The sequence below is a fragment of the Galdieria sulphuraria genome (assembly GCF_000341285.1).
Source record: "Galdieria sulphuraria unplaced genomic scaffold scaf_5, whole genome shotgun sequence".
Classification (NCBI taxonomy): domain Eukaryota; phylum Rhodophyta; class Bangiophyceae; order Galdieriales; family Galdieriaceae; genus Galdieria; species Galdieria sulphuraria.
The window spans coordinates 1-21025 of record NW_005178470.1 but is presented as its reverse complement, the minus strand read 5'-3'; the positions used below and the strand labels follow the sequence as shown (position 1 = coordinate 21025).

General features: G+C 39.5%; 13 protein-coding genes across 14 annotated transcripts; 7 read left to right on the top strand and 6 right to left on the bottom strand.

Annotated features, from left to right (window-relative positions):
- Window positions 1–46: 46 nt before the first annotated feature.
- On the bottom strand, window positions 47–1095 carry Gasu_08750 (soluble NSF attachment protein). Its single transcript, XM_005708259.1, has one exon. It carries the CDS (start codon window positions 1083–1085, stop codon window positions 165–167), a length of 921 nt encoding a protein of 306 aa, XP_005708316.1. The 5' UTR covers window positions 1086–1095; the 3' UTR covers window positions 47–164.
- A 10-nt stretch (window positions 1096–1105) lies between these two features.
- On the top strand, window positions 1106–2950 carry Gasu_08740 (histone deacetylase 1/2). Its single transcript, XM_005708258.1, has 6 exons — window positions 1106–1168; window positions 1219–1331; window positions 1381–1498; window positions 1550–2016; window positions 2066–2422; window positions 2468–2950. The coding sequence occupies exons 1-6, from the start codon at window positions 1126–1128 to the stop codon at window positions 2795–2797; spliced, it is 1428 nt and encodes a 475-aa protein (XP_005708315.1). The 5' UTR covers window positions 1106–1125; the 3' UTR covers window positions 2798–2950.
- Window positions 2951–3165: 215 nt separating this feature from the next.
- Window positions 3166–3860, top strand: Gasu_08730 (uncharacterized protein). The gene is made up of 3 exons (XM_005708257.1): window positions 3166–3307; window positions 3356–3528; window positions 3570–3860. The coding sequence occupies exons 1-3, from the start codon at window positions 3199–3201 to the stop codon at window positions 3813–3815; spliced, it is 528 nt and encodes a 175-aa protein (XP_005708314.1). The 5' UTR covers window positions 3166–3198; the 3' UTR covers window positions 3816–3860.
- A 19-nt stretch (window positions 3861–3879) lies between these two features.
- Gasu_08720 (DnaJ homolog subfamily C member 11) lies at window positions 3880–6505 on the bottom strand. 2 transcript variants are annotated; one of them, XM_005708256.1, is made up of 7 exons: window positions 6312–6505; window positions 6053–6264; window positions 5861–5999; window positions 5624–5811; window positions 4829–5573; window positions 4632–4775; window positions 3880–4580 (listed from the first exon to the last, which is right to left on the bottom strand). In XM_005708256.1, exons 1-7 carry the CDS (start codon window positions 6471–6473, stop codon window positions 4482–4484), a joined length of 1689 nt encoding a protein of 562 aa, XP_005708313.1. In that variant the 5' UTR covers window positions 6474–6505; the 3' UTR covers window positions 3880–4481. The 2 variants fall into 2 exon arrangements, with proteins under 2 accessions (XP_005708313.1, XP_005708312.1); XM_005708255.1 differs by having other exon boundaries at window positions 4554–4775.
- Window positions 6506–6835: 330 nt separating this feature from the next.
- Gasu_08710 (uncharacterized protein) lies at window positions 6836–7868 on the top strand. The gene has a single exon (XM_005708254.1). The coding sequence runs from the start codon at window positions 7602–7604 to the stop codon at window positions 7839–7841; it is 240 nt and encodes a 79-aa protein (XP_005708311.1). The 5' UTR covers window positions 6836–7601; the 3' UTR covers window positions 7842–7868.
- Window positions 7869–8325: 457 nt separating this feature from the next.
- Window positions 8326–11723, top strand: Gasu_08700 (cohesin complex subunit SA-1/2). The gene is made up of 2 exons (XM_005708253.1): window positions 8326–9034; window positions 9076–11723. The coding sequence occupies exons 1-2, from the start codon at window positions 8350–8352 to the stop codon at window positions 11679–11681; spliced, it is 3291 nt and encodes a 1096-aa protein (XP_005708310.1). The 5' UTR covers window positions 8326–8349; the 3' UTR covers window positions 11682–11723.
- Window position 11724: 1 nt separating this feature from the next.
- On the bottom strand, window positions 11725–13365 carry Gasu_08690 (protein kinase C substrate 8K-H). The gene has a single exon (XM_005708252.1). The coding sequence runs from the start codon at window positions 13343–13345 to the stop codon at window positions 11873–11875; it is 1473 nt and encodes a 490-aa protein (XP_005708309.1). The 5' UTR covers window positions 13346–13365; the 3' UTR covers window positions 11725–11872.
- A 31-nt stretch (window positions 13366–13396) lies between these two features.
- Window positions 13397–14085, bottom strand: Gasu_08680 (uncharacterized protein). The gene has a single exon (XM_005708251.1). The coding sequence runs from the start codon at window positions 13944–13946 to the stop codon at window positions 13551–13553; it is 396 nt and encodes a 131-aa protein (XP_005708308.1). The 5' UTR covers window positions 13947–14085; the 3' UTR covers window positions 13397–13550.
- A 380-nt stretch (window positions 14086–14465) lies between these two features.
- On the top strand, window positions 14466–15654 carry Gasu_08670 (transducin family protein / WD-40 repeat family protein). Its single transcript, XM_005708250.1, has 2 exons — window positions 14466–14573; window positions 14622–15654. Exons 1-2 carry the CDS (start codon window positions 14499–14501, stop codon window positions 15492–15494), a joined length of 948 nt encoding a protein of 315 aa, XP_005708307.1. The 5' UTR covers window positions 14466–14498; the 3' UTR covers window positions 15495–15654.
- An 80-nt stretch (window positions 15655–15734) lies between these two features.
- Window positions 15735–17455, bottom strand: Gasu_08660 (tRNA-dihydrouridine synthase 3). The gene is made up of 3 exons (XM_005708249.1): window positions 16528–17455; window positions 16380–16472; window positions 15735–16331 (listed from the first exon to the last, which is right to left on the bottom strand). The coding sequence occupies exons 1-3, from the start codon at window positions 17440–17442 to the stop codon at window positions 15813–15815; spliced, it is 1527 nt and encodes a 508-aa protein (XP_005708306.1). The 5' UTR covers window positions 17443–17455; the 3' UTR covers window positions 15735–15812.
- A 10-nt stretch (window positions 17456–17465) lies between these two features.
- Gasu_08650 (uncharacterized protein) lies at window positions 17466–18610 on the top strand. Its single transcript, XM_005708248.1, has 3 exons — window positions 17466–17817; window positions 17870–18062; window positions 18113–18610. Exons 1-3 carry the CDS (start codon window positions 17532–17534, stop codon window positions 18537–18539), a joined length of 906 nt encoding a protein of 301 aa, XP_005708305.1. The 5' UTR covers window positions 17466–17531; the 3' UTR covers window positions 18540–18610.
- Window positions 18611–18614: 4 nt separating this feature from the next.
- Gasu_08640 (uncharacterized protein) lies at window positions 18615–19165 on the bottom strand. Its single transcript, XM_005708247.1, has 2 exons — window positions 18915–19165; window positions 18615–18868 (listed from the first exon to the last, which is right to left on the bottom strand). The coding sequence occupies exons 1-2, from the start codon at window positions 19137–19139 to the stop codon at window positions 18650–18652; spliced, it is 444 nt and encodes a 147-aa protein (XP_005708304.1). The 5' UTR covers window positions 19140–19165; the 3' UTR covers window positions 18615–18649.
- A 10-nt stretch (window positions 19166–19175) lies between these two features.
- Window positions 19176–21025, top strand: Gasu_08630 (ABC1 transporter; the record flags this gene model as incomplete). The annotated part of the gene is made up of 2 exons (XM_005708246.2): window positions 19176–20797; window positions 20850–21025. Coding segments are annotated over exons 1-2 (1750 nt in total), but the record flags the coding sequence as incomplete, so codon positions are not given.

Genomic DNA, 21025 nt, shown 5'->3' with positions numbered 1-21025 from the left:
GGGTAGGCAAAGCGCAATAGTTGCTTTTCCAGTGACACTTTTCTGTATACATGAAAGGCACTTTATCTAGTCGAAAAGTAAAAAAAACCTTTAACAAAAAAGATACAATACATGAAAAATTAAGATATTTTGAAACCGTTTCATATGACTCCCTGTAATGAAAGTTACGTCAAATCTTCATCCTGAGCCTTTAGGTTCTTCTTAATTTTCAATAAGATCGAAGTCTTCCAGGCATCAAGCTTCGATAAAGAATCATACTCTGCAACGGCATCTGTGAATGCTTCTTCGTCATTTTCTTGAACTGCTAAGATTACTCTTTCGAGCAGCTTAGCTTCACGACTGTCGTTGAAACTGGAATCCAAAGACTTGTACTTTTCTAACGCACGTGAAGCTCCAACTTCATCTCCAAGGCAAACTCTACAAAGCCCAGCTCGAAGCAGGTACTCTTTGGCACCATACCGAAGCAACTTGTTTTCAAGAGATACGGTGGCAACCTTTTCAAACAAATCAATAGCACGGTTAAAGTCTCCAGCAAGTGCAGCAAACTCCGCAACTTTTGTGTGACATTGATTTGCATGGCTCTTGGCATCTTCACCGTCATACAGATCAGCTGCTTGCTCATATGACTCAGCTGCTTTACTTGTCTCACCCATGGTCTCATATAGTTCCGCAATTTCACGACAAGTTTTAGCGCCCTGTTGGAAGCGTGCTTCTTTCGTGTACATTTCCATAGCCCTCTGCATAGCAACGATAGCGTCTTCGGAATTTACATTTTTCAAACAACGAGCTGCGTCCGCAAACTTCGATGCTGCCTCGAAGCTTAAGTCCGGAAGCTGGGCATAGTTTTCTGCAGCACGCATGTATGCATCACCTGCTTTCTGCCAAGCTTTGGCTAGTTTAAACGTGTTTCCTGCCTTCACAAATAGTTCAGCTGCTTCTTCCACCTTAGCTGCGTTGCCTCCCAGCCCAAGAATGCTTCGAAACCCGGAAGCTTTGGCACTCTTAGCCTTCTTCTCAGCTTTCGAGAAGAGTTCGTCTCCATCATTTTCATTGACGCTTCTTACGGAAGTGTAAGATCCGCTCATCCCTCTTTCAAGTTTTGACGAATTGATTGAAAGATCGAAAATGTTGACCAACGGGAAGAGAAGAGTATCTTACTATTATGACCGTAAGGAGTTCCTTCCACACTTTTTTGAATTCAAACCTAAAGATGTATAGCGGATGTTGGAAATTACTACTATAGCCAAGGCCATCCTATGAAACCTCATCGAATGAGAATGACGCACGCTTTGATTGCGGCTTATGGCATGTTCAAACATATGGCAGTTCAGGTCAGTTAAGGATGGTGTACGATTTTTCCTATGCTTTACTTTATAATAGAGACCTCCACGAGCATCTGAAAAAGATATTACTCGTTTCCACTCGGACAGTTATATCAATTTTTTGAAAAGTGCCAGTCCTGAAAAGGTTTGGGATATGAACTCAAGCATAAGAAAGTGTAAGTACGGACAAATTAAAAAGCAAGTATTTTGACTTTTGTTTTTGAAAGTCAACGTATGTGAAGATTGTCCCGTTTTTGACGGTTTATGGGAGTTTTGTCAGATTTCTGCAGGCGGGTCCTTAGCTGCCGCTTCGGAGTTGAACTCTGGCCGAGCAGATATAGCAATTAATTGGTCCGGTGGCTTACACCACGCAAAAATGTCGGAAGCATCTGGTTTTTGTTATGTTAACGATTGTGTGCTTGGCATTCTAGAACTTTTGAAATGCCATACAAGAGTTCTTTATGCTGATATCGATATTCACCACGGTGATGGTGTAGAAGAAGCTTTCTATACCACTGATCGCGTTATGACTTGCTCTTTTCATAAATTTGGAGACTACTTTCCAGGAACTGGAGATATTGGTGATATTGGCTATGGTCCAGGGAAATATTATTCCCTTAATATTCCGCTTTATGATGGTATGGATGACGAGTCACATCGAGAAATATTTGATGCAGTTATGACTAAAGTGATGGTATCGGAAATCCTTTAAGTTATAAGCACATTACTTATATGTAACATAGGAATGGTATCAGCCTGGAGCTGTGGTTTTACAGGGTGGCGCAGATTCGCTTTCTGGAGACCGTCTAGGCTGTTTTAATCTAACTATTGCTGGTCATAGCCACTGTATCGATTTTTTTAAAAAATACAATGTTCCTATACTGATGTTAGGTGGAGGTGGCTATACAATTCGCAACGTTGCACGATGCTGGGCATACGAGACTTCCCGAGCGCTCAATCTGGAGATTCAAGAAGATATACCTTACAATGAGTACTTAGAATATTATGGTCCGGAATTCCGTATTCAAATCCATCCAAGTAATATGGAGAATCGCAACACACGTGAATACATTGAAAACATAAAGGCGAGGACATTCGAGGTTAGTAGTTTCTTCAAATCTTAGTTTTGGTCCAATTTGTTGTAGATTCTCAGACATTTAACTCCTGTACCCAGTGTACCTTTTCAAGAGACTCCGAATTCATATAAGGGTTTAGAGAGATTGCACGAAAAAGAATTGGACGAGGAAGAAACCAAGTACGCTGATATCAGAGAAACAGTGAGGCAAAAGGAAAGAAGAACAGAGCATCCTTGTGAGTTTGAAGATTCAGATGAGGAAGATTTAGGTGCTTTGCCGAGTATACGAAAAAATCGCAGACTTGTGGAACGAGAAACACAAGTAATGGAGAAGGATAGAACTGAGAGAGAGATAGAGCAGTCTCACTCGAAGATGGAAGCCAAAAGTTTGGCAGAATGATACTAATACTTTGAAGAGGCTTTGATATTTCAGTGGCAGATTCAAAATGACAGTAAGTTGTTCCATTTTAAGTCCGACAACCTACATGCGAGTAGTCGTATACTTTTGGAAATTTCATCGATTCATAGCTTTAATCGAGGATATGTGAAATTGTCAGTTATTCTTCATTTTTGTGCAAGTTTCGTACATATTCTGTAATCACAAATACAACAGCAATTCTTATAGTAGATAATAGCTCAACAATTGTGACTCAAGTGACAATCAATATCTAGTTTGTATTCACAGTTTCAACGAACTTTTGTTCACAAAGGTTGAAATGGAATATTATGGGGAGTCAGTCTTAGGGATGATGATGACGTGTTTCATCGATTGGCTTCAATTTTTAAATTTTTGCTTTTTGAATGAAGATCATCACGAATAATACTATACCAGAATTCAAAGTAACGGACACAAAGAAACAAGTCTCTAAAGAAGTTTCTGACAACTCGAACAAGTATACTGCCCGATATAGTATATCCACAGTGACAAACGAAACTCAACCAAACTCTGCTATTGTAGGGAAACTTGACTCGTTTCCTTTAAAGAAATATCACCAAAATTTGTTTAAATGTCAAGAGTCATCATCTAGTGAGTTTTCTCAACAGTTACGAAGTAGAAGAAGCAAGAGACTGAGTGAAACAACAACTTCTAAGAATGAGTCCATCTTGCAACTGAATGGTTACCTAAGGAGTGTTTGTGGTAACTTCATGAAGCTATTCAAATCATTTATTAGGCAAGCAGCTGCTGTGTTATACAAATGTTTGGTTTCTTTGTTAAACGGTTTAAGAAAAGCAAAAATACCCTTGAGAAAGGTCTTGGTAGAAATAGTCAAACTGCTCAACAAAATGGCAAAAAGCCGCAGATGGAAGACAGTAATATTGTGCCTTGTAACATTAGCTGCAACTTGCATGAAATTTTCCCTTTTTTTGATGAAGCTGCTGATGCTAACAGAGATACATTTTCTCTCCTTTCTGTCTAGATTTTTATATCTACAACTTCAGAAGCACTATCCGTCTTATGTCGAAAAGATTGAAATGAGTTTCACGGTGATGAAGACATTTCTTAGTGCATATTTCTCTGAAAAACTTTCGAGAATGAACAACTGTGAATGGCAAATTGCAAACAAAATTGTGAAAATAACTGTGTATGAACTCACCAAACAAGAAACAACTTCAAGCTTATCCGTTTCTACAACAATTGCCTCATCTACTTCAGCATTCCTCGAAGACTCGAACATCAATTGTTTGGACCCTGAAAGTTTTCAATTCAGTGAATCTGATGTCGAAGATATAGATTTGGCTGAAATATCTTCATCTTCAAGACTACGAAGCAGTTGCCAAAATTTATCGACAGATAACCATCAAGAAACTCACAGCAAGAGAGACTCTTTGAACTACAATAGTAACTCAGGGCCCACGAACGATACTGTAAATACTACATTGTCCGATAAAGAAAACTCTGGTATGTCTAATTCTTCAAGACAACAGTCTCCGTTGAAGGCCTACAAAGACAGCATGACAATGACACCGTATTCCAGCAAGCAGCGCCAAAACTTCATATCTCTCAACACACAAAGGAAAGGAAAGGGTAGAAACTTGTTAATGGATGAACTGTAAGAAGTTCTTCAATGACGAGCAGAATCGCATCAGCAGCTTCCGACTCGATGCGACAGCAATGGCAATTCCACTGGAAGGAAATCATCAACTTCACATTCGTGGAGAGCATTCTTGAATTTATACCAGATCTTAAAAAAAGAGTTACAAATTCAAACCCGAAATTTCCATTCATATCTTACATGCAACACTTTCTTCTCATCACTATCAATGGTAGGATCCCAAAAGCCCATGAGTCTAGCCTTCGTTGTTGCGTATAGGGTCAAACGGGAGTCTTCCACAAAGTATTGAAGGGCGTCTGATACATCGGCAACTTGCTCTGTATTCTGATTGAAACCTTTTCAATATACAAAAATAGAATTCTCGAGAAAATGCATACCTCTAGCGTGCTATCAATCGACAGAATACTGATTTCCCTGCTTGATCCGTATAAAGCTCTTATAATGATAAGACCACCTCCCGGTACATTCTCTTCTCGGCTGCGACAGCGTTCGACAGCGGGCTTCATTAGTTCTAATGCGGTCAACGCATCGTTTCTCTCCTTCATTCTCTTCTCCAATCTTTCTTCCTTTTCCTTTTGCTTTCGTCTTGCATCCATTTTGTACTGATACGGAGCTATTATTCCTCTTTGAATTAATGTAAACAAGGAAGATGTGACTAAGGATGTTGCTATCGCTAACAATGGAGACGGATGCGCCACAACCAATATTGGCAGCTGAAGTTGATGACCACTTCGCCCCACTTTGCACTTCAAAATAATTCCGTCTAGTCCAACTCTTACACTAACGGACCATGCAGCTTCATAGGAAAACAAGTCCCGGCCGATTCCAACTTCCAACTCCCAACCACGAATGCTCCAGCGACCCCGAGCCTTCCAGTGACCATTCTGGCCCACTAGTTTCCTATATCCAAAAGATACTGAAGTGTCCAACATACCAAGTTTCATTGAGCCTGTTGCAGTTCCACTGTCTTGTGAATTTTGAAATGCAAATAGTACACCGGGAGCCAAACCTGCAGTCCAAGTCAACTGTGCGCTAGTATTTGGACTTAGCTGGCGAGTATTTGTGACTGCAAGCAAAGGTTGAGCTTGAACGGATGAGTAACTGCCCTCGATCATACCCGTACTAAAATATATTTTACGTTGATGAATGATGAATAAGAAATAATGAAATACCTTCGTTCAGAAAGTCTCCTCCAAAGTTTCCATGAAAAAACACCTTCAAGCAAAGAACGCTGACTAGAAATGATATAAGATATCTCTCCGTAGGAATTAGAAGAAAATTGTCTGCGTGTGGTTATGGTTAAACCATGAGTTGACATTTTTCTTCTACTTTGGATATGATATTGGAAAGTCAAGAAATCCTATTTGAAGACAGTCTTAGCGACACAGCAGTCCAAAAGAATTTCATACCTTCCTACTCAAAACAACAGTAGCACGAGTTGCAAGTGACAGCTGTGAAACTGCAAAAGGTGCAACAAAGTAATCTTCTTCCTCAGAAAGATCCTCGAGAATCACAGCAATACCTGTTGCGTCAATAAGAACCTCAGCTCTAACTTGGTGTTTAAGACACGCTTCAACAAAGAAAACTTTCACCGCACTCACGTATTTTGGACAATAAAAGAATTGTCCTTCTGATAAGAGCCTCCTGTTACACGACCGCTTTGCTGAAAACGAGCCTTAATGTCTTCATATTTCACCAAAGAGTTCGAAACCGCTCGGATTCCTTCCATTCCAAACTCGTCGTAGATCCGTCGCTTCTCAGGATCCGAAAGAATTTCAAACGCCTCGTTTAAAACAGTAAATCGTTCAGTGGCCTAGTTGTATGGTAAGTAAGAACTCTGTAAAGAGTTTCAAAGGCAACCTTTTTTTTCAAGTCTGGCGACAAGTGTTTATCAGGGTGATATGTCTGGCAAAGTCTTCGATAAGCATTCTTAATTTCTTCCGGTCCACAGTTCCGCGCAACGTTTAGAATAAGGTATGGATCAAAGTCATAGTCTTCCGAGGACTCACTTGGCTTCGTCATGAAAAGGAGCAAAGACACCTGACAACTTAATTACGAGGCTTTGAAAGCAATTTGCGTCAATTCGTAGAACTGGTTGATTTGGAACTGTTTCAAAGGAACTTTGAGACTCTTTTTCTTTATAACATAACGTTGGGCTTATTGAATTTGTATTTTTCTACTCGGTTTTTTTTGATTATTGGCTGAGCTCGTTTTTGGTCTGCCATATTTTCTTTTGTTCAAATTCTAAAAAGCAAAGGAGTCCTGTTTCACTACTTTGTCCACTTTGATGTCTTTCTTACCTTACCAGTGGTTACTCAAGTTTTGCAGCAAAGATTATCTGAATTTTTGAGGAGCAAGATTCTAATGCGTGGTTCTTTCATAACTTTGAAAGAGTCTTCTTTGAGGATATCTATAGGCTTTGAAGGAACTTGAAGTGTCGGTTTTCAATTCTGACAAAAGCAAGGCTAAAAAATTTAGCCAACCGTTGGAACCGAACTTGGGAAACCCTTTAGAATCATATACGTTGATAGTTGTAATGTGGAACATTCATAAGCAATTTTTTCTCGAATAGAGATAGTTTGAATATGTCTCGTGAATTTTCTGAGTACAGCCTCAAGAAGTCGAAATTTATTTCATGTTGAAGAATTTTTTTGGGATAGTCGATTTTTTAGACATCTGTCATGGCCTCACAGTTTGGAAGTTCAGTCAATAGAATGCCACAAGACAACATTGTTTCGTTGCGTAATATACGGAACCAATATTGTTCCTGCTGTGTCTATAATAGCCCTTTTACATCTTAAGCGGCCAATTATTGGCTACTTTTATTTGACTCGGGAGACCTTTCTTGTGTTTCATTAGTATTTTAAAGATATCATTCGATCTTCGAACGTATGGAATGCAAGCTCCAAAGCAGCAATCTTTGGAGAGGAAAAATTGCAAAACTCAAAAAGCCAGAAAGGTTCATAACAAAGAAAGATTTGAAGGGGCACTCTAGTTCCAAATGAAGATTGTTATAAAAAGCAATTGTAGTTGATTTTTTTCAAAACATTCAGCCTCAAAAGAAATTCAGATAAGGTATGCTTCTGAGAATACTTTCTTGTACTAAACCCACGGCCAAATTCCTCCAAAGCTATTTTAAAGGAATGTAGAATGTGCCGTAACTTGTTCCAGGGGTTCAGCAAAGATTGCTATTTTCAACAACAGATACGGCGTAGAGTTGAACAGAATCTGTTTTCCTTTCATGATATCGCACAACTATTGGAAAGGATACTTGTTTCAGCACTTATAGAAAAGTCTCGTAGATTGAAAAGTCATGTGTTACAACCGCCAGTAAAAGAAGAGAGCAAAACTTCTTTATTTGATATGCGAACTAATGTCTTTGCTTTTTAAAATCCTAAGAAACTAGAAATCAACGTCCTCTGTTCTGTTCTATCTAATCAAAACATCCAAGTATGCTATTGCTGCTTTTCCACAGCAGTTGTTTGAAAAGACAAAGAGTCATAAGATTACGGAAATGAACGGTCTGTTTTGAAGCATTAAAAGCGTTGTTCTTTCATATAGGATTTCATTTCAGAGAATGAATTGCAATAGGAGTCTTTCTAGTGGCTGTTTGAAATATTAGAATAGTTTCGATGACAAAGAGTTCAGATTCTTCAATGAATACAGCATCAGGAATATAACGCCTCTATCCAACTTCAAAAGAAGGGAAACTTTTCAGGACCATGACCGTTTAAGGTTAGTATATAGTGCAGCTTTTCTGCAGACTAGTATTTCTGTTTGGTATTTTAAGTGAACGGGCAGAACAATCTCCGTGGACGAGATTGATGAGAAAGACTTAAGAGCGCGGCAAATTTTTTAAACTTCTAGCGCGCTCTAATTTAATTGCTCCTGGTTTGGGATGGTTGTGCTTCGAGGGAGGAACGTTGAAACTCCACTAGACCAAAAAAGAAGTGAGAATGCATCATATCTTGTAAAAGAAACTATAGAGGAAGATTTTGAAGAAGCTTCGAGTCAAGGTGATAGTAGCAGTAGCGTTCATGAGAGTCAATCTGAGGATTCGGAGAACAACGAAGCTCAGGAAAACGAGACTTCAGATGTCAACGGTTATTCCCCTCCGTCTTCGAAGAAAAGAAAAATAGGAAATATTTCCGAAAGTAATAGCTCGAATGATATTGTTACACTCGAGAATTTCGAGAACAGATCTTCAAATTTGTTTGTAAAACTTCAACGCGGAATAGATGGCGTGAATGCTTTGTTAAGAACTCTCTTCGAGGAGATATCTCTCGGGAAAGAAACTGATATCCTGAAAGACCTTTATTCTTTGATTTATAGAACTGCATTCTTTCCAAACGCATCGAATTGGCCAGAAGCTCTGCAAAAGAAACTAAGTGAGTTCCTAGCTAACTGGGACATGAGCGATGCTTCTCTTGAAAAGATGTTGATGACATTTGATGAAAACATACTTTCAGCTCGACTTTGTTTGACTTTAAAGGATAAGGCGTCCAAAAGATTCAGGTCACGTTATGAGGCCTTTTGGAAGAATCTTGCAAAAATAGCACCGCGAAGTTTAATCCATAATCAAAGTAAGATTTTTCTTTTTAGTTCCATGTCTTAATGATTTTAGGTTTCTTTAACTGTCTTGTCGATCAATTGTCTTTGTTCACATCGTCGAACTTCAGAAATCTCCGATTCGTCGCAGCTCTGTCTTGCTTTTCTTTGAGTAATGGCTTTATTAGCTCCGAGGAGTCAGCTAAGAGTGAACATTCTCTTTTTAAGACTCATGAAGCCAAATCCAGTTCTAAACAACGCACGAGTGTCTCCTCTTCAGAAAAGGCAACTAATTTAACTAGTATTGCAGAATATTTGGATAAAATATTCAACAAAGTCTTTGTCTTACGCTATCGTGACGTTGCACCTGAAATAAGAGCTCTTTCTATTAGTTACCTGGGTGAATGGATATTGAACCTTCCAAGAAGCTTCCTTGATGATCGTTTTCTTAAATATGTCGGATGGATGCTAAATGACAAAGCAAGTGAAGTTCGAATGAGTTCTGTTCATGTTGTTGCGAACTTGCTGAGAATACAGGAAAATTGGCCCAGGATGCAGTTGTTTTTACGTCGATTTAGGTCTCGAATCTGTGAAATGACTCAAGATAAAGACATCCAAGTTGCTCAACATGCTGTTCAAGTCATGGAACTTATGATGCAAGTTGGAAGCCTAACTGATGAGGAAAAGAACATATTGTTTAAAATTGTCGCAACTGAGACTCGAAAGCCAGTACAAGAAGCTGCGCAGAGCATTACCAATCAAATCGTGAAAGATTTGACGAGTCATGATGTTAGTAATATCGATTCTGCTACTCGTAATGAGTCTTCTGAAACACTCATTCGATTGGCTCGATTATTTTCCGACGAGAAATTACGGAATACGTTCCTATCTAATTGTATTGAGAGCCTGTGTAAGGAAATTTCGGTTTTACAAGATTGGGAAGCGTATTTCACCATCTTGCGGTCAGAACAAAATGATTTTTATTCTTACGAAGAAAAATCAATTGTTACGAAGATTCTTCTTGAACTCGCTCAAAATTTGTCTTCTAAGATGGCCTCTGTTTCGTCTTCTTTCCATAACAAATCCAAACGCATAAGGCGTCAACAAACTAATGAAACCTCGAAATTCCAGCAACTTTGTCGCAGTATTCTGAACAATATCATTTCATGTTTAACTTATAACCAAGCGGACCCTGTGTTATTGACTTTCGTGGTTCCACTTATTCGACAAGTTGATGAGGATACGTATCGTCTGTATTGTATACCAGAGTCCATCCGTGACATTGCAACTAAACTCAAAGAGCTAATTGAGCGACATTCATCATCCTTTCTGCTACTATCGGAATGTCTGCTTTCACTAAGACATTTGACCCAATTTTCGGATTACTCGTTTAAGAAAGAGGCCGAAGAAGTTTTTAGCCAACTGAGTAATGAAATAGTTTCATCCCTTCGTGACCTTGCCTCAGCTTTTGATACATACAGTCATCAACGTCACGAATCAACTCGAAAAATTTCGACGATAGCAATTTCTTCAACATTGCTGAAAGCTCTTGCTTTTATAACATATGGCTCCGAAATTCAAGAAGGTGGTTTGGAAATTGTTTTAGAAATGTGTCAAAATGCAGAAACTCTGATCTCTTTCTTAGAATCAGAAAGCTGCGTTTTGTCCTTCTTGAGACTTGCACATTTTTGTAGTATCCAGAGTTGGCATCGGTCTGGAAAAGAAAGTTGCTCGATAAATGAAAGCGACTGTTACCATTTTGAGAAAAACATGGCTCAGTTGTTTAAACTTCAAGATTGTGTATGTCAGGACATGTTGTTCATAGATCAATCTTGCAACAAGCTTCTGTTATATATCAACGTGATCAGTTGTTTGCAACTATTTTTCTTCGTGAAGAGTCGTACATCTAAGGATAATTCTTCAAACGATAGGCTTTGGGGGTCTGTTTTAACGAGTTTATCAGAGAAATGTTCCATCTTTTTTATCGAAAATGTGAGAGACTTCACTGGAAGCAATGCTTCGAAGCCATTGGTTCAGAAGACAATTTTTGAAGGAAGTGAGGATATTGGAATGTTTCATTTTTTTCGTTGCTATGCACAGGTTAGCGAATTTGAAGACTTTCCTTCGCCCTTTCGATGCCTATCCTTTTCTCTTTTAGCCATCACAGATCCAAATATTCAGAGTATTGGGAAGCGCTGGTTAAAGCGAGCCAACCATGAAGATATTGCTAGAGGACTACTTGAATATCTTAGACACTTTCCTTCTGAAGTGAAGCAGCTAAAGACTATTTCTAGTGAGCTCAGCCATAGATTTATTCGTATTGATCAACTCCAAGAGTTGGCATCATTTATTTCTTTCTTCCTCAGTTTGTCATTGAACATCGATGAGAATTATAAAGTTGCTGTGGATTCTGTGAAAAATGCTACTGACCATATCCTGATTCCTCTTGCTCGTAAGTTGTCTGTGAAATATGCGGAGCGATGCTATGAAGAAATTTTAACTAAATTTCCACAGCTGCAGACAGCACAAGAAGACAGATATTCGTTTGTTCTTCTTTTAGATACTATTCGTGAAATTTCCACTCGACGAAATGATGAACGAAGAACATCGGTACAAAGAAGTGACATTCATTCTATGGGAGATGAAAAAAACTTGTCAATGGAAAAAAGAGAGTCTATTTGAATCATTTTATTTCATGAGTAACATAAAAGACGGAAAGCGTAAAGTCTAAATGTTTGTTTGCATGACAGGCAAAATTTTACGAATAAAAATTGTTGACATAGAGAATCATATTCTTTAAGTACAGCAAGTTCGCTTGTCAAATCAATTTTTGGAATGTTCCTTAAAGTATTCGAAAAATGACGGAGAATATATCATAGTTCATCATGTTTATGAGCCATATTTGACTTCTGACCTTTAGTTAAGTTGAGATTGGACAAGATTATGTTTGCTTCATCTCGTAGTTTCTTCATTTCATGAACGGAGCAGACCGCACAAGTTGTCATCCAAAAGTGGTATTGGCACTTGGAAGGTTCAGAAACTTTGAGAATAGTTTCATTTACGCCACATAACAAATTCACTACTGTGGAGCGGGCTGGTCCATTCCAACAAGGAGTTCCGTCCGAAAAGATCATCTTCGTGTAATTAGAATCCCACTGGCTAAATTTTCCTAAGTTGATGCTATCCTGAGTGACATGTGAAAGCAGACAAAGCTTGTAATGATAGCCTTGGCTATCGACCTCTAAACAAATATCCCTCAATGCCAAAAACACATTTTCTGGACCATAGTCAGAACTAAAATACTGTTGAACGCGTTCCAGTTCTGTTCGATTCTTCTCCAATTCTGAACGAAGGGTTTCCAAGTGCTCTTTTAAGTTGCTTATGCATAGTTTTAAAACTTCCGTATCTATCTTTCTTTGACTTCCTTTAAAGAAGTTCGATAAAACTGGAAATTTGCTCAAAAAATCGAAGAAGAGCTTTTGTAAACGTAGTAGCATATGCGAAGAGGTGTAGACTTTGGATATGTTCTGACAAGTTTCCAAAACAAAGTCTGACCGCATCGTACTCTTATATACCTCGTCGGAAGTCTTCTCAGAATTAACATTCAGTTCATCATCTTCATTCTGCAAACTATGCGTTCTCCCCAAGTCATTGCTTGATTCCTCGTTAGTTGTAACAACGTCTCCACTACTATGTGAGCTTAAGTTTCCTACTGACGCATTAGCTACAATATCTCGTGCCTCTATAACTCTGAGTACGTGTTCGAGCCAATGAAGCTCCTTTTTAGCTTTCCTTTCTAACACTTCCGCTTCGTGTATGGAAACCTGTAGGAGTTTCGTTTTGTTTACAAGTTCAGAGAATCTTAAAGAAGAAAGACTTTTCAACTCTTCCCGTTTCTTCAAGCCTTGTTTAATAATTTTTACTTCAGCCAACATTTGCTCTATTCTTTCTTTGCCGTTTTGTACACAGCGATTGGGACAATCAACATAACCAAGCCACTCGTCCGAACCATCACAACAATCACATATACCGTCGTTCACCTGAGAAGAAAGTATATTCACAGGCACATACCCAATATTCTCACAATAGAAAGTGGATCCGTCACAAGCAGCAGTACCAGGTTCATCAGTTCCATCGTCGCAGTCACAAAAATCGTCGTTCAAACTACTATAAGGAACCTTCTGAGAGCTATTCAAGCAATGAAAGAATCCTTCCTTATTTTCATAGAGGTGCAATTTTTGGGGATCAGCTCCTCTAACTTTGCTTATTCCGCAAGTTTCCTGCGTAACAAGCAATAATATCCATATCAGAAAAACAGGCACTGGGCGCATCTTGATCAAACCCATCAACCCACGTTCTTTTCATAGTTAAGGATTTTCATCGAGTTTGGAAGTCTACAATAAAAATATACTTTTATTTACGATTACACAAAACACAGAGTTTGCCATACAATGCGTTTTGGAAAAGTCTAGTAGCATCTGTCACACATTTCACTCAGCAGTTATACGCTATCTCTCTTTTTCTGTAACACAAAATCCTTTCAAGACCACATTACTCCGTATTTAAGGTTTCCTTGGACATAGTTTCCTTCAAATACTGTGCCAATGCTGTTTTCTTTCTCTTTGTGCGATTCTTTCTATAGTTTTCAATCAACTTGGGCATCTGTTTCAAGTTTTCTTCGATTTCGGCCTTCCTTTCCGGAGCCTTACGTTCACGAAGACGCCCTTTAAAGGGAACATTAACTACAATCTTTTTTTCTGGTATTTCAAAAGGCCACTGTAAACCTGCTTGTATTGTTTGTTCCCTCAACTCTCGAATCTTTCTCTCTGGAACAGGGGGATCCACGAGCTTTCCATCTACTTCACGACGACGAAACTCCCAAGGAAGCCTCTCTTGTGCAGCTTTAATTTCATCCAAATTCAATATAGAAATTCTTGGTACTTTCATAGCTTTAAGACTTGAAAGTAGTCACCAACAGGACAGAAAAGACGCTCTTGCAACTCTACACACTCGTGCTGAAATAATGCTCCAATTGGTTGTCCTTTCGAATGTCGCTTAATGCGGTAAATGGACAATGGATAATGCTTAAGATGTTCCTATTACATATGTCAAGAATGTAGAGTATTTCTTTCAAGTCAGGGATTGACCACTGAATCTTTGAAAGTTGTTCAGAAACTGAATATATATAGACAATGATGAAATATTCTACAAAAGAAAGAGATTCTTAACTAACAATTGCAGAGATTGGACTGAAAATGTCACCCATGACCCATGAGCTTTTATAGCTTATCTTTTTTTTGCAATGGATCTTCGAAAGGTTTGATGGAGAATGTTCATAGTGGTTTGTTTTCGGCGCTATAAAGAGAAATTTATTTGCCTCCCACAATAAAAAACCTAGATAGTTTTCATTGCAAGTTGTTTGAATATGAAGAACGTTAAGGTAGACATGTAGTCAACAACAAAATGCAAAACTATTGAAAATTGTTTCCAGCCCGCAAAATGTTGACGACTAATGCTTCATCTAAGATTTTTAGCAAGGCAAGCACTGCAGAACTAGTTGGTCATACTAGAAAGGTACTTTGAAGTCTTAGCTTTTCATTATGTGTTCTCACCATTGTAAAGGTCCACTGTCTTTCTTGGAATCCTAAGGGAGGCCTACTGGGCTCTGGTGGAGTTGATTGTGTTGCTAGAATTTGGGACGTCGAAAAGCTGCAGCAAAAAGCAGAGCTTGAAGGGCATACAAGCTCGATTGAACAACTCAAGTGGGATCCTACCGCAAATGTCTTTTTTGTGTCAGCATCCTTGGATCATAAAGTACTTTTCTGGGATTTGAGAGCGAGGAACAGTGAGCCGGTAGCTTCTGTGGAAACGCAAGGAGAAAATATCAATTTGGCGTGGTCCCAGGACGGAGTGTATTGTGCTGTTGGTGACAAGGACGACAATTTGAGTTTCATAGATGTTCGCAAATTTGATTTTTTTGAGCGTTTTCAGTTCGCTGAAGAAGTGAACGAGTTCAAGTGGAGTCCTTCAGGTCCTTTCTTTTTCATGACTCTGGGTAAAGAAGTTTTGGTTTTTCGTTGGCCGACAATGGAGCAACAACTGCGATTGCAAGTTCATGCGGACCGTTGTTATTGTCTTGAGTTTGATCGCAGTGGACGTTATTTCGCTTTGGGAGGGGCAGATTCCATTATTAGTTTATGGGAAACAGAATATATGCTTTGTACTTGGACGGTCGATCGTCTTGAATATCCAATTAGAACAATAAGCTTCTCTCATGATGGTCAGTTTATTGCCGCAGGTTCGGAAGATAGTGTAATTGATATTTCAGATATTCTGAATGGTCGACAAACATATGCACTTGGAGTCAAAGGAGCAACGAATGTGGTTGCGTGGCACCCTTCAAGACATCTCTTAGCATATGCTACTGAGGAAGAATATTCACGCGATGGCGTCGCTATACACCTTTACGGCACAATTTCCAAAGACAATATTTGACAAGTCATTTTAAGTAACCGGTTACTTATTCATGTTGGCAGGTTGGTTGCTAGCAAGCACACCACTGTTTCATTGCATTATAAGGCTAAGTGCTATTGTCTGAAGTTTGCCAAGAGTATGACTTGTGCTTGGGTACGAAAGTAAAACCTTGAGGAACAGTACCCAGAAGCATCTCACTCAGCTTAATCCAGTCTTTTGAGTAAGGTGATCCTAGAAGAGTTTCAAGGTCGCTTCTTCCAACAAACGCAGGATTACGCCAGGTCAATTTGGGAGGTAATCTTTCCAAAAGTCCAACAGGAATGTATCTTAAAGGGAAAGTCAGAAATTATGTTCAACTAGAAAAGCAGCGTACCGGTGAAGGAACGAGAGCCATTCCAGTAGAAACTTTCGAGTTCTTTCTACACCTTTCTTGTCAGCGCCCCAGTGATCAAGGCCATATTTGGCAAAAGTCTGTATAATTTCTAATCTTTCGCTTGCACTTATGTCCCAATGACGTTGTTCCTTCAATTCTGTGAATATCCAAGGCTTTATTAGTGCTCCTCTTCCTATCATTACTGCAGAAAATGGTGCGAAAGGACTACTATTTTCGGCTCTTGTTGAGTAAGGATTCAAATGCACAATATCTTCATATGTGTATATATCACCATTTCCAATAATTGGTAGAGACATTTCTTTACCCAGTTGAGCACATTCGTAAAGATACTCCCAGTCGGCCTTCTTGGAGTATCGTTGCAGTTTTGTTCTGCCATGGATTGTGACGGCTGAAGCACCAGCATCATTTAATATTTGAATGGTCTTCAAAGCATTCAGATGATCTTGTGAAATACCTAGTCGAATCTAAAGCTAGTGAAATAGATTGAATAAAAGTCTCTTAGAATGAAGTACCTTTGCAAAAACTGGTTTGTCTACAACTTGAACCATGGATGACATAATTCGACCAAGTTTCTCTGGTTGCCTTAAAAGTTCACATCCACCACCCTAACCATGTAAGTACAATCTACTCGACAAGCAATTCGTTCAAAATTTACCTCACCTTTTTGCATAGGAGTTCAATAGGACAACCGGCATTAATATCAATAAAATCTATGTCACACTCTTTACTAGTAAGTTGTGCAGCACGAGCCATTATTTCTGGCTTCGAACCCGCTATCTGTATACCAAACAAGTCTTCTTCTCTATGACGACGCAATAAAGCCCACTCTGACTGTTGGCCCTGTAAGAGGTTAGCAGATAAAGCCATTTCTCCACAAGTAATATCAGCTCCATAATGTTTGCAGATTCTACGAAAGGGTAGATTCCCCAAAGTGGTAAGTGGCGCCAAATAAAGCTTCCCTTCCAAGTCTATGTTTCTCGAGTCCCGAAAACTGCAGCCTTCGCGTAAGAGACTTTGTCGGTCTCTCTCTGCAAAATCGAAATAGTACTGCCTTTTACGAAGGCATCTCTGCAACTCCTTCGAGAGATAATTCCGTTCCTCATTAATATCAAAGTGAAAAGACCTTGGCTTCAAGCTCGCGCCATCTAAAATTGCTTTGTCTGGATAAGGAAAAGATCCCGATAAACATCGGTCGTAGAAAACAAGCCTTCGTTCTCTGTTGATAACCAGTGTAGAACCTTCTTCTGTCTTCAAAGTATAACATAAATGGTCAGGAAACACAGGAGCGTCACCTGATTCAAGTCGCTCTTCGGCACTCTTTGACCATATATCTGATACCTCATAGTGGCTTAAATCAGCTTCGAAATCAACTTGTGTAGTAACAACTTGCTCGTTGGAATCAAGGCGTCTCACCTTTCTTTCTCTTTGATCCTCGTAATCCTCTTCAGCTAAAAGTCTCTTGTCTTCACAGTGATTCGTTTCCTGTTGCGTTTCATTTGCTTCAGACAATCCTTCTGTACTACTGACTATATTTTCACATTGCTGAACAAGATCCAAAGCTAACGTGTTTCCCATTCTTCGACAGGGACAGATAATTATAGGAATTCTTCCTTTAGTGGGGACGATAACTCGCTGTGTCTGCAACAGACTGTTGCTTTCAGTCGATGTCGGAAGAAACAGAGTCAACTCCTGCTAATCAAGCCGAAGCTATAGTAATTGACAATTTTGAAGATGCCAAGTCGTTAAGCAGCAGTTCGGACTCTTCCCTTAGCGAACTCGAAAACATATTACAGGGAACTAAAGTGTTCTCGCATTTCAGTCTTTTGGAGGATAACGAGGAATTGAACGAGGCTCTACCCAAAACAAAAAACGAGTTGCTTCCCGAAGAACTTCCTTTTGTAGAAGAAACTTTTCCTCTTATAACTCCTGACTTTGAGATACGACGTGTCGGTAGGTCTTCAGGTTTACGATTAATTAGTCCTCACTTACGAGTGGTGTCAAGGTCGTCTTAGTACGTTTGTGGAGTCTTTTTTAGTAATTGAGTCTTTTGAAGCAGAACCTGTACTCGACATTGGATCCTTAATTGTGTTTGAGGATAGAAATCCAGTGGGACGAGTTTTTGATGTATTTGGACCGGTTAAGCAACCTTGTTACAGCATTCTTGTGCGAACAGACAGTGAGAAGTTAAAAGAATGGTATGCATGGCTGGTTTTATGTGGGAACTTTTGAAAACTCCTCTACACAGCGTAGGGAAGTCTGTATTTTTCGTTGTAGAATATTCACGTTTTGTGGATACAAATAGTGCGTATATGAAAGGCTCAGATGCTTCCTGGTACAATGACGAAGAAATTCCCATCGAGCTTCAAGATTTTTCTGACGACGAAAGCGAGAGAAAGTCTTCGAAAGCTAGAAAAGGCCGAGTGGGTGATAAGGATGCTTCTAAGAGGCATACAAAGACGTCTAGAAACTTGGAGACGAACAGTGAAACAAGTCAAGGTTCAACGGAAGAACAATATGACTGGAGTTTAGCAACGAAACCAGAAAACGCGAAAGGAACCGAAACTCTTCAGAAAAATTCACATTTTCCAACCAGAACGTTACCTTCTCTAGTATCTTTACAAATCTCGAAAAGTCCTTCGAGTATTCCAGGTTTAACCAGAAAGTCGAGTTGAGAAATGGTCTCTTCTCTACTTCACGTTTACAAGTTTAGAGGAGAAACTAGCATACAACAAGGTTTACGTTATGCCAGTATAACTTTTTTATAGTTTGGAATCTCATCTGGTTACTCTATACCGAAGAGGCCTTTGCCGGAACCCAATTTTTTATCGCGTCGAAGCAAACCCTTGACTTCGCCTAACCCTGTTCCAAGGCAAACTGGACAGGTCAAATAACCGCTACCAGAACACTGTGGACAACTGACTCCTTTGTAGTACTGATTGCGAGTGGGAGTTATTGCTTTCCAAAATCCAGTTCCTTCACACATGTCACACACCACTTGGCCCTATGACGTATGTGAAAAAGGACTCACTGGAAAGATATTTGATTACCTTTCCGTTACAGAAACTACATACAGCGTCTGAAACCAAAGGTTCAGCAGACACAGGTTTTCTAACAAACCACCAAATCAAAAACAGAGACGGTCGGAGTAAAGCCAAGAATCCACGTCTTGAGATAGATGCGCTCTTGTTCTTGCTAATTTGACAGTTTCTTAAGTTTATTCGGACAACTTTGCAACATGTGCCTCTTTGATGACACACGAATCCTATCATCATCTTCATCCACCAAATGAGAAACTACCAATTGGCATCGTACGGTGTACGTTTGTTGGAAAGTGTCGGTACGCGTTGTTTGAGAACATGGAAGTGAAGTTGTACAGTATTTTGAATATAGCTAGAGGGGTTTTTAAAGTAGTGCAAGAAATGCAAGGTTTATCGTGGCAAAACAAGTTTCCACTTCCCAGTGTAACTGTATGTGAACAAGACGTGCTTCAGGTGGTGGAAGTAGAGCAGGAAGTGGCTTTAACGAACAAGGGAGAAAGTGACCAGAGTTCTGGAAACAAGGTAAACGGAGTTTTGACAGACCCAAGTAGAAACGATTTTGATAGATTGGATGAATGGAACACTGGAGATTTGTCCAACAATTCAAAGCCCATTATTGGTGAGGTTGATTCACACCAACAGAGTAAGCCACTTGTAAAATCATTTGGAGAAGCAGAATTTCCAGAGCAACGGAAGGATTTTGATGACCTGGGTTGGAAAGAAAGTGAAAAATGGGTGACTAAAGATTCCTTCTCCGTTCCAAAAGAAAACTTACAACCCGAAGTGAATTTAGCCTCGTCAGTTGAAAGCACGGACACAGAATCTTCTTCGCAGTTGAAATTTTGGAAAAGTCCTCCTAGAGAAAGAGCAGTTCCGGCTTCTCCAATTTCGAGGTTTCTTGGTTTTGGAACTCTTGGCATGGGATTAGTTTGGGGTGCGGCTTCCGAAGCAACGAAGAGATTTTTTATAAAAACGAATGGAAGCTCTGAAGAGAACTCTGCCAACAATTCGAAGCCGTCATCCTATAGTCTCCTTCTCTCTGAAGCAAATACCAGTCGTCTTGCAGCAACCTTATGCCGAATGAGAGGAGCTGCGTTAAAGCTCGGACAAATGTTAAGTATTCAAGATGACAAACTATTACCTCCGCAGTTATTGCATGCACTGGAGAGAGCCAGGCATAATGCGGATATAATGCCACGAAATCAGCTTCTAGGAGTTTTAGAGACCGAACTTGGAACACATTGGTCTCAGCGTGTCACGCAGTTCGTTTGGGTTCCGATAGCCGCCGCAAGTATTGGCCAAGTTCATCGAGCCATGACGATGGATGGTGTCTCTATTGCTATGAAAATTCAGTATCCAGGAGTCGCTAAAAGCATTGACTCTGATTTAGAAAATTTAAAACGACTGTTGAAATATCTTAATATGTTACCCCGTGGAATGTATATAGATGAAGCATTGCAAGTTGCAAAAGAGGAGTTGAAAAAAGAGTGTGACTATCGTTTGGAAGCAATTCATCAACAACGAATGGGTCAACTCCTGTCTGGGCATCCATCAATCGTTGTTCCTTTTGTTGTCCCTGAACTTTCTACCAAAGCGGTGTTGACCACACAACTGGTGAAGGATGCCATACCCGTTGACATGGTTGCTGCGGAAGATCAATCTGTTAGAAATCGCGTAGCCAGTCTTATTTTAGAGTTGACTTTGAAGGAGCTTTTTGTTTTCCGTTTCATGCAAACCGACCCTAACTTTAGTAATTTTTTGTATCATCCAAAAGAACAAAAACTTTACTTGTTAGATTTTGGCGCGAGTAGAGAATATCCGAAAGAATTTGTGGATCTTTATCTGAAAATGGTGTGGGCGTGTTCCGAGAAAGATAAGGAGGGTGTTATTGAGTAAGTTAAGTATCCAAACATTGTAATAATATATTGAACGAAGTAACTTTAGATACTCGAAGAGACTTGGTTTTCTAACGGGGGATGAAAGCAAAAGTATGCTTGATGCACACTGTTCTGCCGCTTTTGTCGTGGGCGAACCTTTTTCTGCCGGATCTCTTTATGACTTTAAAAACTCTGACATTGCGAGAAGAGTGGCCGAGTTTGGGCGAACTATGCTTCAGGAAC

Excerpts from the sequence above, each read along its gene's own strand:
- Gasu_08710 (XM_005708254.1), top strand. The coding sequence starts at position 7,602 with ATGTGCCGTAACTTGTTCCAGGGGTTCAGCAAAGATTGCTATTTTCAA.
- Gasu_08680 (XM_005708251.1), bottom strand. The coding sequence starts at position 13,946 with ATGAAAGTACCAAGAATTTCTATATTGAATTTGGATGAAATTAAAGCT.
- Gasu_08730 (XM_005708257.1), top strand. The coding sequence starts at position 3,199 with ATGAAGATCATCACGAATAATACTATACCAGAATTCAAAGTAACGGAC. Across the intron at positions 3,308-3,355 it reads CAAGTATACTGCCCGATATA|GGAAACTTGACTCGTTTCCT; the intron begins GTATATCCACAG and ends CTGCTATTGTAG. Across the intron at positions 3,529-3,569 it reads TGAATGGTTACCTAAGGAGT|GCAAGCAGCTGCTGTGTTAT; the intron begins GTTTGTGGTAAC and ends ATCATTTATTAG.
- Gasu_08720 (XM_005708256.1), bottom strand. The coding sequence starts at position 6,473 with ATGACGAAGCCAAGTGAGTCCTCGGAAGACTATGACTTTGATCCATAC. Across the intron at positions 5,812-5,860 it reads CTGTTGTTTTGAGTAGGAAG|GATTTCTTGACTTTCCAATA; the intron begins GTATGAAATTCT and ends GTCTTCAAATAG. Across the intron at positions 5,574-5,623 it reads AGGAGACTTTCTGAACGAAG|TACGGGTATGATCGAGGGCA; the intron begins GTATTTCATTAT and ends AATATATTTTAG.
- Gasu_08670 (XM_005708250.1), top strand. The coding sequence starts at position 14,499 with ATGTTGACGACTAATGCTTCATCTAAGATTTTTAGCAAGGCAAGCACT. Across the intron at positions 14,574-14,621 it reads TAGTTGGTCATACTAGAAAG|GTCCACTGTCTTTCTTGGAA; the intron begins GTACTTTGAAGT and ends ACCATTGTAAAG.
- Gasu_08640 (XM_005708247.1), bottom strand. The coding sequence starts at position 19,139 with ATGATGATAGGATTCGTGTGTCATCAAAGAGGCACATGTTGCAAAGTT. Across the intron at positions 18,869-18,914 it reads GTAGTTTCTGTAACGGAAAG|GGCCAAGTGGTGTGTGACAT; the intron begins GTAATCAAATAT and ends CATACGTCATAG.
- Gasu_08740 (XM_005708258.1), top strand. The coding sequence starts at position 1,126 with ATGTTGACCAACGGGAAGAGAAGAGTATCTTACTATTATGACC. Across the intron at positions 1,332-1,380 it reads TCAAACATATGGCAGTTCAG|AGACCTCCACGAGCATCTGA; the intron begins GTCAGTTAAGGA and ends ACTTTATAATAG. Across the intron at positions 2,017-2,065 it reads CAGTTATGACTAAAGTGATG|GAATGGTATCAGCCTGGAGC; the intron begins GTATCGGAAATC and ends TATGTAACATAG.
- Gasu_08750 (XM_005708259.1), bottom strand. The coding sequence starts at position 1,085 with ATGAGCGGATCTTACACTTCCGTAAGAAGCGTCAATGAAAATGATGGA.
- Gasu_08650 (XM_005708248.1), top strand. The coding sequence starts at position 17,532 with ATGTCGGAAGAAACAGAGTCAACTCCTGCTAATCAAGCCGAAGCTATA. Across the intron at positions 17,818-17,869 it reads CTTTGAGATACGACGTGTCG|GTCGTCTTAGTACGTTTGTG; the intron begins GTAGGTCTTCAG and ends AGTGGTGTCAAG. Across the intron at positions 18,063-18,112 it reads AGTGAGAAGTTAAAAGAATG|CGTAGGGAAGTCTGTATTTT; the intron begins GTATGCATGGCT and ends TCCTCTACACAG.
- Gasu_08690 (XM_005708252.1), bottom strand. The coding sequence starts at position 13,345 with ATGGGTTTGATCAAGATGCGCCCAGTGCCTGTTTTTCTGATATGGATA.
- Gasu_08700 (XM_005708253.1), top strand. The coding sequence starts at position 8,350 with ATGGTTGTGCTTCGAGGGAGGAACGTTGAAACTCCACTAGACCAAAAA. Across the intron at positions 9,035-9,075 it reads AAGTTTAATCCATAATCAAA|GTTTCTTTAACTGTCTTGTC; the intron begins GTAAGATTTTTC and ends TAATGATTTTAG.
- Gasu_08660 (XM_005708249.1), bottom strand. The coding sequence starts at position 17,442 with ATGGGAAACACGTTAGCTTTGGATCTTGTTCAGCAATGTGAAAATATA. Across the intron at positions 16,473-16,527 it reads TTGAACTCCTATGCAAAAAG|GGTGGTGGATGTGAACTTTT; the intron begins GTGAGGTAAATT and ends TTACATGGTTAG. Across the intron at positions 16,332-16,379 it reads ACAAACCAGTTTTTGCAAAG|ATTCGACTAGGTATTTCACA; the intron begins GTACTTCATTCT and ends CACTAGCTTTAG.